A 20,673-nucleotide genomic window follows, 5' to 3' on the forward strand; every position below is an offset into this window, starting at 1 on the left:
GGTGGTGGTGGAGGGGATCAGTGCAGGAAAAGCAAGGGGGAATTCTGTAATACTTTCAACAATAAAGATAAATTTTTAAAAAAGTGTCTTATAGTTACAGAAATGATAAAATATTCAACTTTTAGGTGTTTTGTATCATTCACTAATCAAAAGAAAATTTAAAAATAAAAAACTCTAGACAGGATATATTGAATGTACATTAACGACAGGGGTTATTTATGGCGAGACTTTAATTATAACGAAGAAAACATTTGTTACATAAATTATATATATGACATAAATTAAACTACTAACCATTTTCCTTTTTTTCCTTCCATGGAAAATGTTATTTTTAAATGTTTTCTGCAACTCTTGAAAGAGGTTTAATTTTTATTTTTTAATTCAATTTTGCTAAATACACTCCCTGTAATACCTCTGTGAACAGAACTATGAAAAGCCAACATTGTGCCACAGGGCAACTTCCACTGTGCTTTGTCCTATAAAGTAAAAGAATGAATGCTGAGATGAGACGCCTTCTGTAGCAGGGCTGGTCTAGCCCCACCTTACGCATGTTCTTAAGTGGCCCAGCGGCTCGCAAGGGCACGAGTGCTGCCCTGTGGGAATCAGTGTGGTTCTCCGAAGGGGAAGAGGCATTGGAGCAGCTGTTTCTTGTCATGTTTCCAATTAAAGTGAAAACCCAATGACACAAAGATTAAACACTGATTCACGTGGAAACCCAGCTAATTTAGCAAGCCGTGTAAAGCTTTTCAGAATATTTTTTTTGTGAGAAAAACATTCTTGGGTGAATCTTTTGAAAGCATTGGTAGTTTCTTTGAATAGGACCAAAATAGATGGCACAATTTATGATAAAGCAAGAAGAACTCTAGGGGATAGGTTATGTTCTCAACTGAGAATTTAAGGAATTATATACATAAGATCCAGATTTTTAAGATTCAAGCTTATTCAAATGATAGTAAGATAAAAGAAGCACTTGTACTAGTAAGAAGGCATAACTAAGGTCAAAGGCTAAAACTATTTAAAGAATCTGAAAATAGAGAAGTAAAAAGAGCTAGAAAACATTGGGAGATCACTCAAAGGCTCTTTTAAGATTTTTCATGTCTTTTTGGCAGTAAAAAAAAAAAAAAAAGAAATTCTCTTTGTAAATGTTCCAGACTTTGATATCAAATGCATCCTGTAGCTCTGTATACTTTTTCTTTTTAATGCACTCTTGGCCTTACATAAAGATGCTGCTTCTCACTATGTCAGTTAAATATAATTTTATATGTAGAACATTGACTTTTTAAGAACTTCAGAGTCTTCAATTATGGATTTCAGGGTTCCAGAAACCTCCTGTTTCTATGCAAACATTTAGAAAAGAGTCATATGACAATAAGAGAAAAGAAGCATTTATGCCAATAAGAAGTCACGGCTGAGGTCAGAGGCCAAACTGCTTAAAGAATCTGGTGATAGAGAACCAAAAAGAACTAGTAAAAATTGGGAGGTTACTCAAAGACTCTTTTAAGATTTTTCATGTCTTTTTTCATATCCATTTTCTCAGGGGAAGAGTCTATGTTATTTTTGGCCAAGAAAGAAAGCATAATCCGTAAGGAATCTGACTTCATGACCTGTACTCCAACATCAGGGCCATCTGTCCAGAGGAGTGCTTAAACTCATAAAACTCTGCAATACAATTTTTATGAACTGAATGTTATTTGAAGGTTCAAATTATACCTTCAATTCTGTAGATGTTCCCATCCTGATTTTTCTTACTCCAAGTGGTATCTTCAAGTTGTCTTAAGTCATTTTCTAACCTTTGTATTTCTCCTCAAGTAAGGCAAAGAACCAAAGGATGCTGTATAATCTTTCTGGACTATAAACTCACTGACTTTAAGCCATAGAGATTGAGTGCAACCTTGACACGACCTGGCTAGCCCCTCTTGTGCTGGTTTTAGAAGCTATCAATATACCCTCCGATGTGTTCTTAAATGACTGTCTAACCTGTAACTAACAGTGTTGCAAATATTTTAAAGGGGTGGCTTATGGGTGTATGACTAAATACACTCCTGTCACCTTCCTTGTGCTTCTGTTGGCTGGTGTGTTCTCTTTGTCAGCATCGGTGGCCCTCTCTTCTCTAGTCTCTGCTGAGTCCTGAAATAGAACAATCTTGGTCTCCTGCCCAGTCCTGCCCCAGGTCCCCAATCTAGTTTCTAGTCATTGCAGTTCTTCAGGGTTTCCTTCTGAAGCCTGTGGCTGCACAAACTTTCGAAAAGGAGAGTTCTCTAGGGGATAAGTGGCCGGTGGGTACTGAAGGACCTATTGGGTCTTGACACCACACAAATGACAAGGAATTAGGAAATCAGGAGTTAGGAATCCAGATGAAGGTATTTCTTTTTACCACAGTTTACATTTTGAGTCACTTACTGAGGATTTTACTTTGCAAGTTTAATCCAGTTTTCCTATTCCTTTTACAGTTAGCTTCTGCTTTAAGTAGGTACATGCAAACACTCACTCATTCACATTCACCTCATTCGGGCAATTGGCAACATTCTCAACTGCAGAAATGTGCAAAACATATACCTTTCAATCAAAGAAGATTGTGTTCCCCCTGAAGATTTCTTACTAAAAAAAGTAAACCACTGTCTCTTATCTTTTATGTATATTTATTGGAACAACATTTTGTCAAAGATAAAATAGGTAAATTGTCATAAATACTACAAAAAATATAAAAAGAATAACCCTCCTCAGCAGAGCTACAGTCACCAGAAATTGTCTTGTCAAAAGTGACTAATTTTGAAATGTCAAATTGTGAACCCAACACAAGGTTACTTTCTCTAGAATGCCTGAACATATGAAGAAATAAAATGGTTTGCCTCGATTTTTCTGTACTTGATTGTATTTAAAAGGTATACACTTTTCCACTGTTGATTTCCCTCGACATACCGAGTCCATGCCAATTTTCCTTAACTCATTGTACATTCCTCCGAAGTCTGCCACCTAGTCTTACATATTCGTGTGACTGCTTTTCTGCATCGAAACCTGATAATACCACAGTCACGAGATCCTAGATTCTCTGCAGCTCCAACCCTATTTGTCATTCCCAGCTTATTTCTAACATCTAAATGATATGCCTTCCGAATAAAAACTTTTCCTTGACTCAAGAAGAACGCATGCAATACTTGCTCTGACTCCACAGAGATGGGATTTCACATGAACTGTAAAAAAGGAAGTATTGCTAATCGTTGTTAATGGACTTTGAAGGCATTTTAGTACTGGCTCAGCACTGGGGACCTTTGCTGTAGAAATGGATTAGGATGGATTAGGATGGATCTGCTACTGGTTTATAGCGAAGTGGACTGCGGACTCCCTTCCTAAGGCTGCCAGGCAGGGCACAGGGATGATGGTATGAGAGGGTCTGGCTATTCGAGTTGACGGCTCATCCAAATCTCTTTCCAAAGGGTAAAGAAAGAAATGATACTAAACTTCGTTATTAATGATGACAATCTCGTTTTTGAGCCCCACGTGTTCACATTCCTGCTGTGATTTGATTCAGAGGCACAGGAGTCAATGAGGGGAAGACAACCACTGGCTCCATCCTGCTGCATCTCAGGTGCTGACAGTCACCTAACACGTCGTGCAACGAGAAGCAGCTCCGGGAAAAACGTCAAAAGGGGAGTCATATGTATCGCCCTGTATTTAGAGCACAGGCAGGCAGACTGACGTGGTGTTTCCTCAGTAACTAGAGTCTCCAAGATTAACCACAAAGGAAGCCTTAGGGAGACCTTCGACATGGACTTTCTTTTTCCAGCATCTATCCATTTCTAAATCCCACATGCGGCGTGTTTTCATCATTTCCTCTTTCATAGGCTTCACTTACAATCGGCAAAGCTTGTTAGTTTAAGGCATACATTTTGGTTTGGCCTAGAATCTAATCTATCTATATATATGTATGAGTTACTTCATTAGTGAAAAACATTATTTTCCAGTCTCCTGCAAGTGACAGACAACTGACAGAAAAATGCAAGCTAGAATTGTGTTGATCCAAATCCTACTCAACCTGGGGTATTATTTTCTAAGTAATCATCAGATAATAAATACTCCTTTACATTTTATAAGTAAGTTTTGTTTTTAAGACACATAGTGATATTTGGATTTTACATAAATTTAAGATACCACTTGATGTCAGACGGTTATTGTGAAGTAACAGAGAAAACCAAATCCGTGAAACCTCCATGTTACTCCATTATTGTCACTGCATAGTTTTATTTCTCTATGACTTCATTACCATGCTTTCATTTATGTATGTTAAGCACGTGAAACCCTCAATAATATAAAAGGCTCTGGTAGAGGCAGTCTGTCATAAGGTGAGCTACTAGTCTAAGACCCTGTGTAAAATGTTCTATCCCACTTCCAAGTACTCTTTGACTACCGAATTAAATTTAAAAAAATAACTAGATATAGCAAAGAGAGCAAGCTTATTATCATTTTAGAGTACATGCCCAATAACATGTTTGGAATAGGCACATCCATTCTTTTCAAGGAGTGGAATTTGAATAGGAAGGAACACAATGGGAAAGGCTTTGATATTAAAGAATATAAATTCGGTTATGTCATTCTAACTCCTTTCTTTCCCCATCTCCTTGTCTTCTCTCCTCTCTTCTCCCCTCTCTTCCTACCTTCGCTCTCCTCTCTTTTTCTCTCCTGTGATTTTCATACTTCATTGGGTGACTACTATATGGAAGACACTGCATTAAATATATGAATATACTTGCTATTCAACTTTCAGCCAGTTACTTCCTGGTGTTTGAAACTAAGATTAATAAACCTTTACTAGACCTTTCTAGAAATGAGAAAGTTTATAAACAGCCATCCCTTGGTATACACACTGGATTAATTCTAGTCCCCCCCCAGCCAGGATACCAAAATCCAAGGATGCTCAAGTCCCTGATATAAAATGGGTTGCATTTGTATCTAACCTATATATACCACATGGGCTACAGCAGGCTAGGCCTGCACATAACTTCATTTGCACGAATTCAGCATAGTGGTTGGTGTGTGACAAATTCAAGTTTTGCTTTTTGGAACTTTCTGAGATTTTTTTTCTTGAATACTTTCCATCTGTGGTTAGTTGAATTCATGGATGGGAAACCCTTGGATATAGAGGGGCAAATGTAAACAACGTAGATAACTGACAATTGTTACATAAATACTAATTTCAGACTTGTCTGCTTTCTGGGTCTCATGATTCAATAATTCTATTATTGAAGTTAATGTAAAAATAAGTTAAGTGCTGTAAAATAGCGCTCCTTGGTAGCACAGTGTGACATGAATGCAAAGAAACGAGTTTATAGAAGACATGTATCTCATTTAAATCTGATTAACATAAGTGACTGAGAAACTTAATTGGCATCATCATCAGGACAGGTTTTGTGATTCTTTGAAGGACACAGCAAGTCTTCACGGACCCTCAAAGTGCTGTCAATTGGTAGAAAGCAAATTAATTACTGCCCAGAGGACATCAACCCTTGGCCAACCTTTTACAGTGCCATGGTTTAGGTCAAGGGAGGAACTGCTCCCTGCCCGCATAGGGACTTCAAGGGTCATCAGTTCAGCTATTGTGTGGCAAAGAGATACTTTAGTTTTTTTTTGTTTTTTTTTTTAAATGAAACAATAAAAACTAATGATAGCAGCTTCATTCTTCTTTACACAAAATTATAATGAAAATTCTTGGGAAATAAGCTATAGTTAAATGGAAGAGGAAGGAAATTACCTTGGAAATCACAGCAGCCACTGCTGGAAAGTAGCAGAGACAGTGTACAAGGATCACTTATCAGAGTTACAGAAGCTAGGAGAAGTGAGTTGAGCAAATTTGTTTGAGGGAACAGAAACAAGTTTAGATCTATAAACTTTTTATGAAGCAATTTTGTTACACCTGATTTATATTTAAGTCATGAAAAACTGAACTGAGTTTTCTCTCCTATGAAAGCTAGAGGCAAATTTGGCTTAAAGCCTAAAAGAACAGAAATGCTAGATCGTTCTCTTAGGCTCCTCTCTGGAAAGTTGGTTCTGTGTATGTGCTACAGAAACCTCGTCTTGCTTCTGTCATCCTCACTGGCTATACAAGGGTTATTTATTTACTTTTCATCAGTGATGTTGGATAATTTAAGTCACTACTGAACTTTGTTATGTCATTTCTGCCAAACATACCTATATCCACCAAGAGCTGTCATTGAGTTAAGAATTAAGCCATTAAAATACAAATTATTACTTCATCTCCTAATTCCAATCACTGAGATACTAAGAATATTTATGAAAGTTACATTTCTATATTTGCAACAACAACAAGAACATTCCTGTGCAACTGATAGCCTTTTTGTTTTTAGGGAGAGAAAAAGGTGGCACGCTCATCAGAACTAAAATGCTAATTTTGAATTCACATAATTTTTTTGGTTCTTACTCTATCAGTATGGCATTTCTGGTCACAAAGTATCCAACCACATCAGTAAATATCCAGTGATAAAACCAAAAGACATCAGAGCATGTTTATAGCTTGTTAGTCTTTGTATGTTTTAATTAAGTAGGCAAGTGTAATTAAAAGGCAAAAGAAAAATGGCAATATAATAATCTTGGGCTTTGTTGGTATAATTTTGCTAAGAAATGCAAGAAATATGCATGTTGGGATTTTGTTTTTGTTGGATTTCCCAGTCTTTTAAAATGTTCCCAGTATATTGCTGGCTGGGCCAGCCTCTTGAATACATATGGTCATCATCATAATTTGTAGCATAATTATTAATTATGATAAAAAGACAAGAATTATGATTAAAAAACTCCAAGAATCAACATCCTAATGCTATTTTGTTAAGACACATATAAAATATAAAGGTGGATTGCATCCTTCAGGAACAAGGGAAGAAGGCAGCTGGATATTTTACAAAATGACAGAGGAAACACAGTTTGCGATTATAATAATGGATAATCCACACTAAACTTTGATTTACTAAACTTTAAAACTGCATTTTAAAATGTTCAATATCCAATAGTTTGTTTCTCTCATTGATAGAATATGGCTTTGATCAGCTTGTTATTTGTAGGCAGAAGTGCACATTAATTTTCTTTCTCAAAAATTTCAATTTTGTTAACTTTCTGGCTTTTCCTCAAATTGTTTTTCTTTAGTGAAATGGAATTTTAGTTAAATCTCTATAAACTCACCAGGTATGGAATTACTTTTTCTGTTAATAACAGTCAGTATTTAATTCTCTTTTCTAGCCTATTCCAAATGGCAAAGCAGAGTAAGTCCATCCTTGTTTTATTCTAGAGTTACACATTTGGGAGCTGAAGCTGTAGTTTTTATTTACGTAAAAATTTCCCCTAAAGAAGAGGCGGCACTCTGCTAACTGGGCGCTCCGGTTACAGCCCTCCCTTCCGCTTCCTTTATACCATTTTCCCAGCATTGGGTATCATAAATGTGGTTCGTGCATTTATGATAGTCACTTGCATTTCTTTCAACAATGTTCTTTAGAAATACTTATTTTTGTATGGTGGACCTATCAAGTGTGACCACAGTCCTACTGTTGCATATGGCGACAGAAAATTTCACCTGAAATACCTACCAGCAGGAATCCTGGGGGGCAGCGATCCTCCCCCTGGCACTGGATTCGGAGCCTGGATGCTACTTAAAAACCCTGCCCTCAGGAAGCTGGGGCAGAACGTCTCCATCCCAATGGCCGGGAAGGATCCTTTTAAGAGATTAAAAAATTGACATTAATCAAAGTCTTCTTTGTGGAAAAGTTGTTGATCATTTAAGTGGAATAAAACCTATAATCAACAAAGACATCAAACCATACGAGGAAGCTATGAAATTCAAAGGAATGGAAAATATTCTTATTCATAAATTTAAAAAATCAACCTAGTTCTTTAAAAAGAAAACTACTTTAACTAGTTACAATTAAGAAGTGTTTAGAAGCATCAGAATGCTAAGATAAAGTCTCCAAACCTACATTTGACAAAGGGGATATAAATGCATGGTATTGACATTGTCTGTTTGCAGAATTCATGTCCACGTGATTTACAGACATGCAGAAATAGTCACAATAGTGTCTGAGGTCTGTGCTGCACCAGAAGGAACAGTGCTTTACTTCAGGTTTGTTAGAATCAGTGTTTCAAATGAGGAAAACTTTTGTACTTTACAGTAATTACACGTTTTTGAAAGAGTGGGAAGAAAAACAACATATACCACTCTTAATATGCTACACTTTTCTATTTCAGACAAGACATCAGAGTTTGCAAAGGTAGAACCCATATGCTTTTCCATTTATAAGAAGGCAATTATGAAGAGAAAAAAAGGTCAACTACTTGGAAATTTACCCATAAAATTATATAATGAATCATAGAATAAAGGAATGTCAGAGCAAAGTAGGACTTTAGAGATCATCTGGTCAAAAAATTCTCATCTTATAGACCAGCAAATTGAGGCCTGTTGTAGAGAGGAAGTGCTATCAGGTCACTGACAGACTCCCAGGACACAAAGTTTCCACTATAGTGGAACTATATTTATTTCCACGATAAATAAGGAGCCACTTCCTGTTTGGGAGATTGCTCTGGTCTGAATATGAATGAGAAACCCTGCACTTTGGAATCGTAGAGGGCTTATTATTTTGGTGTTTCAGTGACCTTAAAGCTGCTAAAGTCATTTGGAATAAAATTTAATATATATGCAGTACCAGTGCATGGGGAGCACTGGTAAGATATGGTATATCTAAGTTTAAATCAAAATAATACCCTAAACACCAGTTACCCTGGTTGTTGTGAGAAATGCATCTCATTTGGGCCTACGAAACACCACCAGGTCCAGCAGTTTTCATATGTAGAGACCTACGATCTCTCCTCCCACACTCAGATTTAGCAAGTCCTTTGTTTTTAAGAGCCTTCACTCTGTTTCTTGACACACATTTTTCACCTAAAATAAGTTAAAATTTGAGGCTTCTTTGAACTTTGACCAATATTAAAGGGACCTAATATACCATGCTCTGTATATCTTGCTTCTATGAAGAAACTTGTTACTAAAAAAAGGCTAGCGTTTCTTAGATATTTTTAGGAAAGAGCAAAGTTACCAAGTATGTTTTAATGGGTGAGTACTATGCACTGTACACTGGGTTAAAGAAACCACTGAAAACCCGGCTGGGCGTGGCTCAGTGCTTGAGCACCGACCTAGGATCCAGGAGATCGCGGTTTGGTTCCCGGTCAGGGCACAGGCCCGGGTTGCGGGCTCGATCCCCAGTCGGGGGTGAGTAGGAGGCAGCTGATCAATGACTCTCTCATCACTGATGTTTCAACTCTTTCTCTCCCTTCCTCTCTCTGAAATCAAGAAAAGATATATTTCTTTAAAAAAAGAAACCACTGAAAGAAAATCATGTGCTGTGAATAAACTGGTTTTGGGGTTGATTTCACTGGGTTTTTAGTAAAATTGTACAGCAGGGCTGGAGCCCCTTGAACGTTAAGAGGTGCGGCCAAGGTGCCAAGCAGCAGGCAAGAAATTGCTCCGGGTTAACTTTCCACCAATAGGGAAACGAATTTCTCCTTTGTTACTGATGGGATATTTATCACTGAGCACAAAGTTAATACGTGTCCATGTGCAACGCTTCGTCACTGTCTGGGAAAATGCTCATAATGAAGGAACTTCACTGAGCACCAGGTGGAGATAATTGTATCACACATTTATACAGCGTCCTTATTTAAAGTCACAAAAGAAATGGTGATTTTACAACAGGGAGAATAATTACAGGAAATCCAGGTTTTATTAGAGGCTGTGAAAAGCAAAAATAATCCAATTTTAGCTGATTATGGATTTATTGAAGCCAAGTAATAGGAAGCCTGGTTAAAAATACTAAATCACAAAGAAAAAGAATAATATAATCATGCACAGGAAACCAAAAGGGATATAAATGTAATTATCTTAAAGGAAATTTGGAGAAAAACAAAAGCATGGAGAGCAGGGACTCTAAATAATGCTAATATGCTTCACATTTAGAGATTTTTTAAATCTGAGTTTTTGCTATTTTTGCCAACATTATTCTAAACTGTTAACTTAGAAAAGATTTCCATTATTTTAACTCCTTGAAAGAAACTAAATACAAATATAATGCTATTGCTATGATTACATTGCTGACTTGTTTTTTTTTAGTTGTGACAGCCTGTCATATTTAATAGCAGCTTTCATTTTCAGAAAAAAACTCGCTGCATCATTCATAATAGTTTTGCTATGTTTCTTTACTATGGGTTAAAAGATCTTTCATTCATTGTGGCCTATCTTCCTTAAGGAACTGTCACTTTTTAAAAAATATCTAAAACAAACAAACAAAGAAACAGAAAGACTAGTGCACATGAGTACATATTCAGTTGAGATATCATGTTATGTGATAATAATGCCTTATCATTTTTCTCAAGGTCAGTCATGTCAATAGAGATTGTATGAAACACTACAGCGCCGAGTTTTCACAATTCAGTCAGGAAAACTGAAATTATTCTTTGTTATAATTCCCTTATCTCTTATTCCACAAGAAATTAAGTTCATGAACCTTTTCAGACTGGATATGAAATAATTTGAGTCTGGTTTGCCCTATTGCTTAAGTTGCTGACTCTCTTTGGTTTTTTTCTTAAGTAATTATACTGTAGCTGAAGAATATACAATGTCTAATATCTATAGCAGGAGAAATGTAAATTTTCATGAGTATTTTGTTTTTAGTTACATTCAGTAGAGTAATTGTTTGCTAATATAAATTAGATTTTTATGTGATGAGAGTATTCCTTTAGCCATTACAAGCTTGAAATATAAGATGTGTCACTTAACAAATTTTTCTAAATCTCAAATACTTGAGTTTCCAGTTTGCTACTGATTCTGAGTTGGTGGGTTAAAGAGAGACCAGAATGTGACATTAATTGCATTGTTTTTAATATAGAGTTCCCAGATAACTGGGTATCCTGAATTTTTATTTGCTAAATCTGGCAATCCTACTATGATAAAATTTCAAAGTTACAGATATCAGATGGACAACAGACACTATTAACTAGTGGTGTAAGGTAAGTTGATGCAAGTCACTGGCTGCATGGGTCAGTGATTTGTCTGTCTTTCATTAGCTCAGTGGCTCTCATGCCCCTTCGGGAGCATTACAGATTGTGAGTGGGGAAAGATATTACTGCTGTTCAGTGGGTAAGGGTCAGGATGGATGCTAAAGGCATTGCAAAAAGTGGTATACCACTTGCACAAAGGAGAATTCTCTCTCAAAATGCTAGTAGCACCTACTGAGAAACATTGTACAAGAGTAAAGAATATATTAAAAAAAATTGCTAGTCAATAGGTCATATCAAGAGACCACCATGTGAAAAAAGCAGAAATTGATATGGGCCGTCCTCTCACATCTGGCTTGACCAATTAGTGGAGGATATTGATTACTTAGATTACCTGAAAATAATCTGGCCTGTAACCAGTTTTCAAAGAATTATAATAAAATATATTTAACACTTAAACTTAATGAAACAAAATTCCATTTTAAATTTGATATTGCAGCAATCTCCCTGAAATAACTTTACACTGGAAATTAGATATTAAGGATTTGTGTAAAGAAGACAAACTGTGACCTTGTGCCTCAATTTCCTCATCTATAAAATGAAAATAACAACTGACCCTACCGCATGGGACTCTTTGTGAGAATTAAATGAAAGTAAAAGATCATAAGTATAAGATAATATTATTAAATAGTGGTAATTTAAAAAACTCCACCTATTTAGGTGAAAAATTGAGATAAAGATTGATCAGATTTTCTAATGCAGAACTATCCCCCTCGTGTAAGCACACAAATCCCTAACAGAAGAAATCCCTTCTTTGAAGATGCCATATCAATAATTTAATTATGATGCAAAAAAGTTTAATAAGAGCAATATCCCTATAATATGAACTTTCAAGATATGACTCTTTCCTGTTGTTCCCATTAGGTTGTATTTTTGCAGATACTCATTTTGATCTACATGAGGACACAGAATACACAGGCTTAATTAAAGACAAACAATTTAGAATTGAAAACTTAAAATACATGCACACATGTATATTAAATAAATTATAATACTCATAATACTTCCGTGGAGGGTGTGCAAAATTTTTACTGTTAGAGGTGTGTGATCAAAGAATATTGTAGACCATGTGCTTAAACAATAAAATGGTGAGAAAGATGCCAAAGTATTCATGAAGTAAATTTATTTCAAGGGCTTGAACATTTAGGACAGAGCCTTGATTTCGTCTGACACAAGGCAGTGATTCTAGAAGACCATGTTGTTCCTTATGTAGTGGATATAATTAGAAAATTTGTAATAAAGGCCCAAGCAAGCACATAAAATATGGAAATTCCATGTCTTCAACTCCTATAATGAGTTCTTTGTCAACTACAATATGAAGTGCGAGGATGATCTAGTCTGATCTAAAAAGAGATCACAAAAAGTAATTGTGAACAGTATTAAAAAATATGGATTTACACTAATATCATAACTAACCAGGCCCTACATATGTAGCATTTCATGCATATTATGCCTGTGTGTGGTGTATATATTATTTGAAGTCAAGTATTGAAACAAACTGAACTTACAATCAGACACTATATTAATACATTTTGCACTAATACATAAAACTAATATTCAAAATATTTTAATTTAATTACTTGTATTTTATATTTGTGTTTTATAATAAGTACAAAAATATAGTACAGTAAGACAGAAGATATATATGACATAAAAAATTAGTATTTATATAGTAGAGAGTTTGGCTCAAAATGTTTACTATGGGGGCATGGCCAAAAATTTGAAAAGCTGAGAATTGAGCACGTATGCATTCAGTGGGGAGATCCTTTCTTCATTCTTAAGTATCCACATTGAGTTCTGTAACTGGTACATAGTAGCCACTCCATAACTGTGTGGTTTAGGTTAATAGTGGTACTTCTGAGCTACAGTATGAGTAACTTCAAAGTTCAATGAAAACAGTCTGTTAAACCAAATGCTATGCCAAGGGCTGTTTCCCCCCAGGAATGTTCATTTCTGAACCTTCAAAGATTTTCTACCTTTCCATCTCTTTCTCTACCAGTTGATCTATCTACCTATTAATTTCACTTGTCCTTTCTTTGTCAGACTGTGTGTTTCCCTCCATTCCTGTGTATCTCATGTTTTCTCTCCTTGGTGTCTCTCTCTTCTATATTTGTTCCTCCACTGAGGGAAGAAAACCATAATCCCATTATATTTGTTTGAGCATATGCTTCCTAGTTTTCTATGCTGGCGGATGAAGCCTCAGACTCTAACAGCTACATCACCAGAGAGGAAGACCAACAACAGTAAGAAGAGCCATTTTCATGTAAGGCATTGGGAGAATGCACGTTTTACTCCATGGAGACCTCCCTTTGGGCCTCTTGACATAATAGCCTGGCAGTCTAGGAGAAACTAAGCCACTCCTGCCCCATTGTGGTAGATGAGGTGGGCCAGCTGGAAGCCTAACATGGTCTCTTCTAACTTGGTCAGAACATGCCCAGAGTAGGGTTTCAATAAATGCAAGTTGAATAAGTGAGTAAATAAATGATTAAATGAAAGGTGCCAAATTGCTCCTTAACCAAGTATTTCAGTAGGATCTAAGGAAGTGCTCTGCGTGTTCAAATGCTTCCTAGACCAATAGCCACTTTCTAATGACTAGAAGACAGCTAATTTTCTATTAGGCTTGGAATGTGAAAGAGACTATTCTACTCATGAATAACTCATTTATCCTTTTAGTCATTCATGGACATTTTCATTTATTCAGTAAATATTTATTAAGCACCTATTTTTTTTAACCTGGTCCCACGATATGCATTTCCAGTACAAAAATAGGAAATCAAACAATTTTTGATACGACACTATCATTTTCAGGAAATGATTCTAACCAGTCTAAGCCAAAGATGCAGTTACATAATTTTGTTCATTTCCTAAATTCTTATAAATTAAAATATGCCTACAATTAAATTAGTATTTTCCTCCTTAACTACCGGCACAGCTAATCTCAAGGCACATTCTTCAAGCACCAAACACAAAGAAAGATCATGGTACCATCACTGTTTTGATTTTGATTTTTTTTTGATCCTTCAGGTCACTGCAATATGAATTTTATAGATTTCTTATCCTGTTGTTGTTCAGTAGGTTGTAATAAAAGTATTGAAGTAAAAAGAACAGTTTCATGGATACATTTTATGAGTTATTTCTCAGTGCTAAAAAGAAATTTTCAGCTTTGCCTGAGTTATTTTTAAACTTGTAGAGGCATAATAAAATTATGGTTGTTCTAAATTATTTTTTAAAACCAGAGCATTAACAAAGAGAATTAAAATATTTTGAAACTGATTAAGAATAAAACATTTATCGAAAAATATATTTGAATTTATATTTAAAATAGAGGCTCTTTGACATTTTTAAAGCAACTATTTCAAATGTCTGAGTTTCCTCACCTGTGAAATGATGAACTTGGACTAGAACTTCCCTAAATTTCCTTTTAGCTCTAGAATTTTTTTTACACATAATTTTTATTTCATTTGCTGCATTGAATTCAACCTCTATTTCTCCCAGTGTGGGCTATGTCCAGTGGTCTTACCTATCTTTAGATTCAGTGGGACTTGGAATCTTAACTACCAAAAAAAGTGTCCTGAGAAAATTGGCAATCTGCTAATACATCCATCAGGGTTAACAGTGAAAATGCCTGGGCTTAAGGCCAGGCAGAACTTTGAATTCAGACTCTACCATCCACTGGCTCATTAATCTTGGATAATTTATTTACCTATTCTGACACTCAGTTTTTTATTTAAAAAATGGAGTTACTACTATACATATCACATATTATTGTGGATCATATAGGAAGCGTGTTATCAGTGGCTGACAGTAGTGTTCAATAAGTGAGGAATAAATATTGCCCCTCCTTCCCCATCTTAACTTTCTAAACTTGACCTACCATTTCATGCCTCCAAGCCTCCATGATATTTCTCCTGCCTGGAAGGCCCTCTGGTCTCTGGCCTCTGTCTAAACATGCCCGGCATACCTGGGAGAACTTGCTATTCCCTCCTCTGTGCTCCTGGATAATCTTAGCAGCTATAATAACGGTAGAACACTATCATAGGTAGTGTATATTTATTTACAATTTTGTGATACCAAACTCAAAAACCTGTAGGGGCCCATCAGGTGCAATAAATAAGTACATCAGATTGGTGACAAAGGCATTAAGTCAAACTAAAGGATAAATGTTCTGACTAAGGACAATGAATTCAAATGTTTTAAAAGAACAGTGTAGAAATAAAATACAACACCTCTTAGCTGACCTCAGCCTGTGGGCTGCCAGCTGGTGACTTCTGGCTCACACGCGTGTCTTCCCCACTAGGTTGTGATCCCTTACAAGCAGAGATGAGCGACGCACGTCTTCTCTACACAGCTATCCCAGTAAATATCAATGTAATATTTACTGAGTTGAATTAAAATTATCTTCATATGAATAGTTAAAAGGCAGTTTGACTTTAGACTGAGTTTTTGCAGAGTTAGAACATAACAACCATGTATATTTTAATAATATAAATACCCTATTCTCAAAACTGTATAATTATAAAGTTCAATGAGATTTACGACTTTCTACTTTAAATGCTTATAAAGAGCCAGTTTAGGAACCAGGGACAGACTAAAATTCTAAAATTTCTGAAATTCTAGACTTTTTTTTTTATGTAAGAAGCGGTACAGGTGTGAACTAAACTTGAAAAGCATGCCATCCCAACTAAGCCACCACACAGCGCCTTGGTCAGTGGATTCCTACCCAGCCTCTTCTTTCTGAGGCCAGACTTTTAAGCCATATGTTCCATAAAAAATGCTTTTACACCTCAGGTGCCAAGGAGTCAGCTAAGGAGCTGTTAAGCGGCATTTATCAATGTGTTTCTGAGCTCGATCTATTCAGCTCCACAGCCAAAGTGTGCTATTTATTTAATATTTATGAACCGTGGGTTTATCCATCACATTATTTAAGGGAGGTTTGTTCCTTCAGCTCACTTGAGGAGGTGGGCATGAGACAGTCTGCCCCTGATCGTTTGTGATCTGGCAAGGCTGCCCATGGACCAGTCCGGCCATTTGTTGCCAGCGTGGCTACTGCTGTCAGGTACATCGCATCGCTGCTGCCTCTTATACAAAGTATGAAAGAGAATGTTCTGGATTTAGTTTCATTTCCAGATACTGACAACAACCTTGGCAGGGCCACAGACAAACAAATGTGTTAATGCATACCAAGCATTTTTCATTTAAGGCTAAGATATTTCAATTGCTTTCCAAGTTCTGTTCGCTTTTTCAGGTCAGAATGGTACTCATTTGGCATCCATGTGGTAGAGACTAGATGGCAGGATAATCTGGTTTAGTAATTACCAGTTTGAAATTTGATTGGTCTTGAAAATAATTTGGGAACATAATTAGTCTTGAAAATAACCGAGAGTAGCAAACAGAGAACAAAACTAATCAAGACCCTAGTGACTTCACCTCAGTTCTGACACCATAAATGTATGACTGGGGTGGCACCATGATGGCAGCGGTGGCAAACACACCCCCATTCTTCCCGGTACCACTTCTTGCTTGAGGGAGGTGTGTGAGATTTCCTTCCATGTCCCCGCCTGTAACCACGCATGCTGGAAACAGTTAAGGGGACACCTCCCTGAGTCCTTCTTGTTCAGATCAGGCCACTCCTCAGTTAAACATTTTCAAAATCTCCCGCACTGCTGAGCACAAACCCAAGGTATAAGAATGATTTCAAAATTTTTCACTTTTACTCCAAACATAATAGAATATTCACTGTTATTCGAATGTGTCGTTCCTCCTTTCCAGCCCAAAGTGAGAATGGCTCGCCTGAGCCCGGCCCACTCTAAGTGCCCGCCAAGTGCCACCCTGCCAGGGGCCTTCCGTCCTGCCGCTCCCGGGATGATCTTGCCTCACCCGCGCTTCCTCAGCGGGCGGCGGGGCTGCCAGCGGCGGCTCACGGGCGCTGGAGTCAGCGGGATCCTGCTTCAAACTCTGCTAAACCCAAGTGTCCTGAATGACTGTGTACAAGTCACTTCACCTCCCTGAGCCTCAGTTTCCATTTGGTAACGTGGCAATAGTCTGTTCTGAGTACAAAGATTCAAGACAGTGTTTAGATAATAAACACTGGCAGAAAGTCACTACCAACCTTACTTGGCTCCTCCTCCTGCACTTATAACACACTTCCCTTGTAGTATAATTCTGTTCTTGACAAGTCGTGTAGTAAGTTCCTTGACAAGTTTCTCATTTTTATATTTCCAACAGACCTTGGCATGGTAGGTTGCTTATGGGGGTCAAATGTGAAGGTAACTTTTAAAAACAGGAACTGTAAAGCCTGTCTGTGCCTTCCTTACTCATGACAACGTTATTGATGGTTCTGATAGCAGCTTCTGAGGTGAAATGACAAGGTTCATGCAACTGGTTTAGCAAGTTAGTCAAAATATCATTAGAGTCATAATACTGGGGCATAAAAAGCTACTCTCACTAGCTCATGTTCTTTAACAGATAGATGAACACTAACAGCCAGACACAAGACCTCCGCACATATCCTCTCCATTTTTTTTCGGTTTTGCATCATTTACATATTTAAGAAGATCTTGAGGGCAGAGCAATCTGAACCATTTAAGTCCAAGGGGAAAGGGAGGCACAGAATAGAGGTGATATTCTGTGAGGGGAGCACTAACTCAGAATTAATTCTCTGTGGGTTCACTCTCCTAGATATGATCCAGCAAATCCAGCCTTGGCCTAAAGCAGCAACTGTCAACTAGTGTGCTGCAAGAATTTTTAAAACATGCAATACCTGACTATTTAGTAAGGGGCACTGACGTCTTTTCCCTTAGATGGTCAGAAAAAAATGACAACAGCCAACACAACAATAGTTGTCTGATGTGAATGAATCAAAATTATACTTATTTTTGGTCAGGTCAGCAAAAAATATATTTTTTGGTGTGCTGCAGAATTTTAGTAATTAGTTTATGTGCTATGAGATGAAAAAGGTTGAAAATTGCTGGCCTAAAGCAAACTAATAACAGTGTGTTGGGCTCTATTTTCAAGTAAAATCGTAAGTGTGTAATGGGCTTGAAAAGAGTCAGGCATTATCCAGTTTACTGTTTCTTTTAATTTTTTATTGAAGCTATTACTTTCTTTTTTAAGCTTGATACCCTTCAGGCCTATATTAGTTTAACTTTCTGGTGTTAATCTGAGGTAACACTCATTCCTGATAATAAGGGAGAAAATGGAAACAGACTCTAAGAAGCCTGATTTTATTGCTCTTGAGCGACATGAACTGGGCCTGTGGAGAATATGTGAAATAATACCTCCATTGACAACCTTCTGGCCCCTTGCTGAGCCACCACTTCACTACTGTTTACCATTAGCTGCCTGGCAGGCCATTAGACGGGGTTCAAAACAGGACCCAAGTACCTCCTGTTCCATGAAAATTGTGGAAGGAAACTCATGGATTTTACAAAGAGAAAAAGGGAGCTAGCAGGTGTTATTCACTGTTGAAAACGCTATTAATGTATTCTTCAGAGCTAGTTCTAAGACAATTTTGGGCTCTTGTATCGTTAGATTACTGGTTCACTTAACATACATGCTTTTTATTACATTTTAAGTATTGGCTTGGATGTAAATTTGGGTAGTTTGCTAAAATGTTCTGCTAGTGGTGGTGAATGATTATAGATTCTTGGATGTAGTGACAGTGTAAGAGAAACAGCAGCTCCTGACATGACATATGTGGAGGGGAAAACATTTGGAAGCAGTCTGAGTGCATTTTATTTCTGCGTGGGCTCTTTGGGCACCCAGCCACTTTCAAAGCATTATTTAACAAATGAATGCACCACAGAAAAGTATTTTATGCTCCGGATGTTAGTTTTCAGAAGAGGAACCCATAAATGTCTGGAGTTAATATCTATGAGAAGAACAGAGTTGCATTAAAATTAAAAGAACATTTATATTTGCACGTGAAAAATAACTTACATTGAAATTTATTGCTATCTAAGCACACTCATCTCTGTAGATGTTTACTAGTTTAAGAGAAAGATGCCTGTTTATTGACATATATATATATATATATTAAAGAATAGTTTTTGATTTTTAGAGAGACAAGAAGGGAGAGGGAGAGAGAAACATCGATGTGAGAGCAGAACATAGAACGGTTGCCTCCTGCATGCCCCGTACCAAGGATAAGCCCACAAGTCGGGCATGTGCCCTGACTGGGAACTGAACTGGCAACCTTTAGGTGCACCAGATGACTCCCAAACAACTGAGCCACACTGGCCAGTGTTGTTTATTGATATTTTTAAGGGGCCAAATAATTTTACTATATGGTGGTGAATTTACCACCAAAATTTTACAGTTTCAGAGTTTAGGGAGCAATAATGCACTTTTGCCTATATTTGATTTATAAAAAATCCAAACAAAATAGTTCTCTCTTTTATCCTTTAAATACTGGCATGTGTGCTCTTAAATGGAGCAGATCATTGTGCAGTCTTCTTGTCTGAGGCTGTGGGTAAGTACTGTGTCATGTGAATCACCCTTTAGCATCAACGAGGTTGGGCCAGTGGAGAACTGAGGTGACGAAACTACTCCCTGGAAGAAAGCTATTCACCCATGTGAGGCACATTTAGTGTGCTGGATGAGGTAATTTACTAAATGGCACCCGGGTGCCCTGGAAAACTTAATTCACTTCAGCTGAATGAGCAGTTGGATCAAACGCAATCACTGAGAGTGACCCATTCATACTCAAAGGCATATGGATCTCAAATTGGATGTTCTTTAATTGTGTGTATATAACTCCAAGGTAGCCTGGGTACAGGGTTGGAAAAATATCAACGAGCATGGCCTAATTAGAAAACCCTATTTAAACTTCAAATCACATTTTCACAGCACTGAATGGCAGGGACCTAAGGAAATGAAGTATCTTCAAGAAAGGAAAAAACAAGTCACAATATCCTTGCTTAACTGTAATCACGAACTATGAGTCTGGAGAGAGTCCCAGAAAGTTTGCGTTCAGGCATAGACGTAGCCATAATCTAGCTAACTTTATTTATAGAAAAGAAGTGCTGGCAAAGATAAATACTGGATAGTGGAATAGCTTGTCAAGAAATAAACAATAAAGATGAGACAAAAGTTTTTTTTTTTATGGTAAATGACATATATAGATCAAAGAAAAGTGGTTGCATAAAGATAAATTTGTGGGTTGATATGTGTATGTGTGGGTGTGTTTATGAAGTATTGATTTACCAAACTTTTAGCACGATTTCATATAATAAATGTATAAATGCATAAGGCTTTTTCAAACATTCAGTCTTGAAGGAAACACATTATTTTCCTGAGATTTTTTTCTTTGACTTATAATGTGTATTTTATGAAAAAACTTAAGCATAATCGCCATTATCTGAAAATATCCCATTTGAAACAGCGTTTGGAGACTAACATGCTTACAGCACATGCTGGGTATCCTAAAGGAACAACCTCAGTTCATACTTGGTGATGTAGGAAGGTCCTAAATCTCTAGTCACGATCTGACCTCATGGTGGCAGAGACTGACAGTGGCCCATAAATATCTCTTCCCTTCTTCCACTTTCAGAAGCCCTGACTTTGAGTGGGCAC

The 20,673-nt window shown here is 37.0% G+C and overlaps 1 protein-coding gene across 1 annotated transcript in view; it reads right to left on the reverse strand.

The window, feature by feature from the left end:
- The window catches only part of EPHA6 (EPH receptor A6), a gene marked incomplete at its 5' end in the record, with an annotated part of 762,908 nt that overhangs the window by 138,204 nt on the left and 604,031 nt on the right, over positions 1 to 20,673 (reverse strand). Inside the window, one exon of the mRNA XM_081138997.1 lies at positions 7,587 to 7,712. Within this exon, the coding sequence (XP_080995123.1) occupies positions 7,587 to 7,712 (126 nt within the window). The remainder of the gene's footprint in view (positions 1 to 7,586; positions 7,713 to 20,673) is intronic.

Source organism: Miniopterus schreibersii, assembly GCF_964146895.1.
Source record: "Miniopterus schreibersii genome assembly, chromosome: 5".
Lineage (NCBI taxonomy): Eukaryota > Metazoa > Chordata > Mammalia > Chiroptera > Miniopteridae > Miniopterus > Miniopterus schreibersii.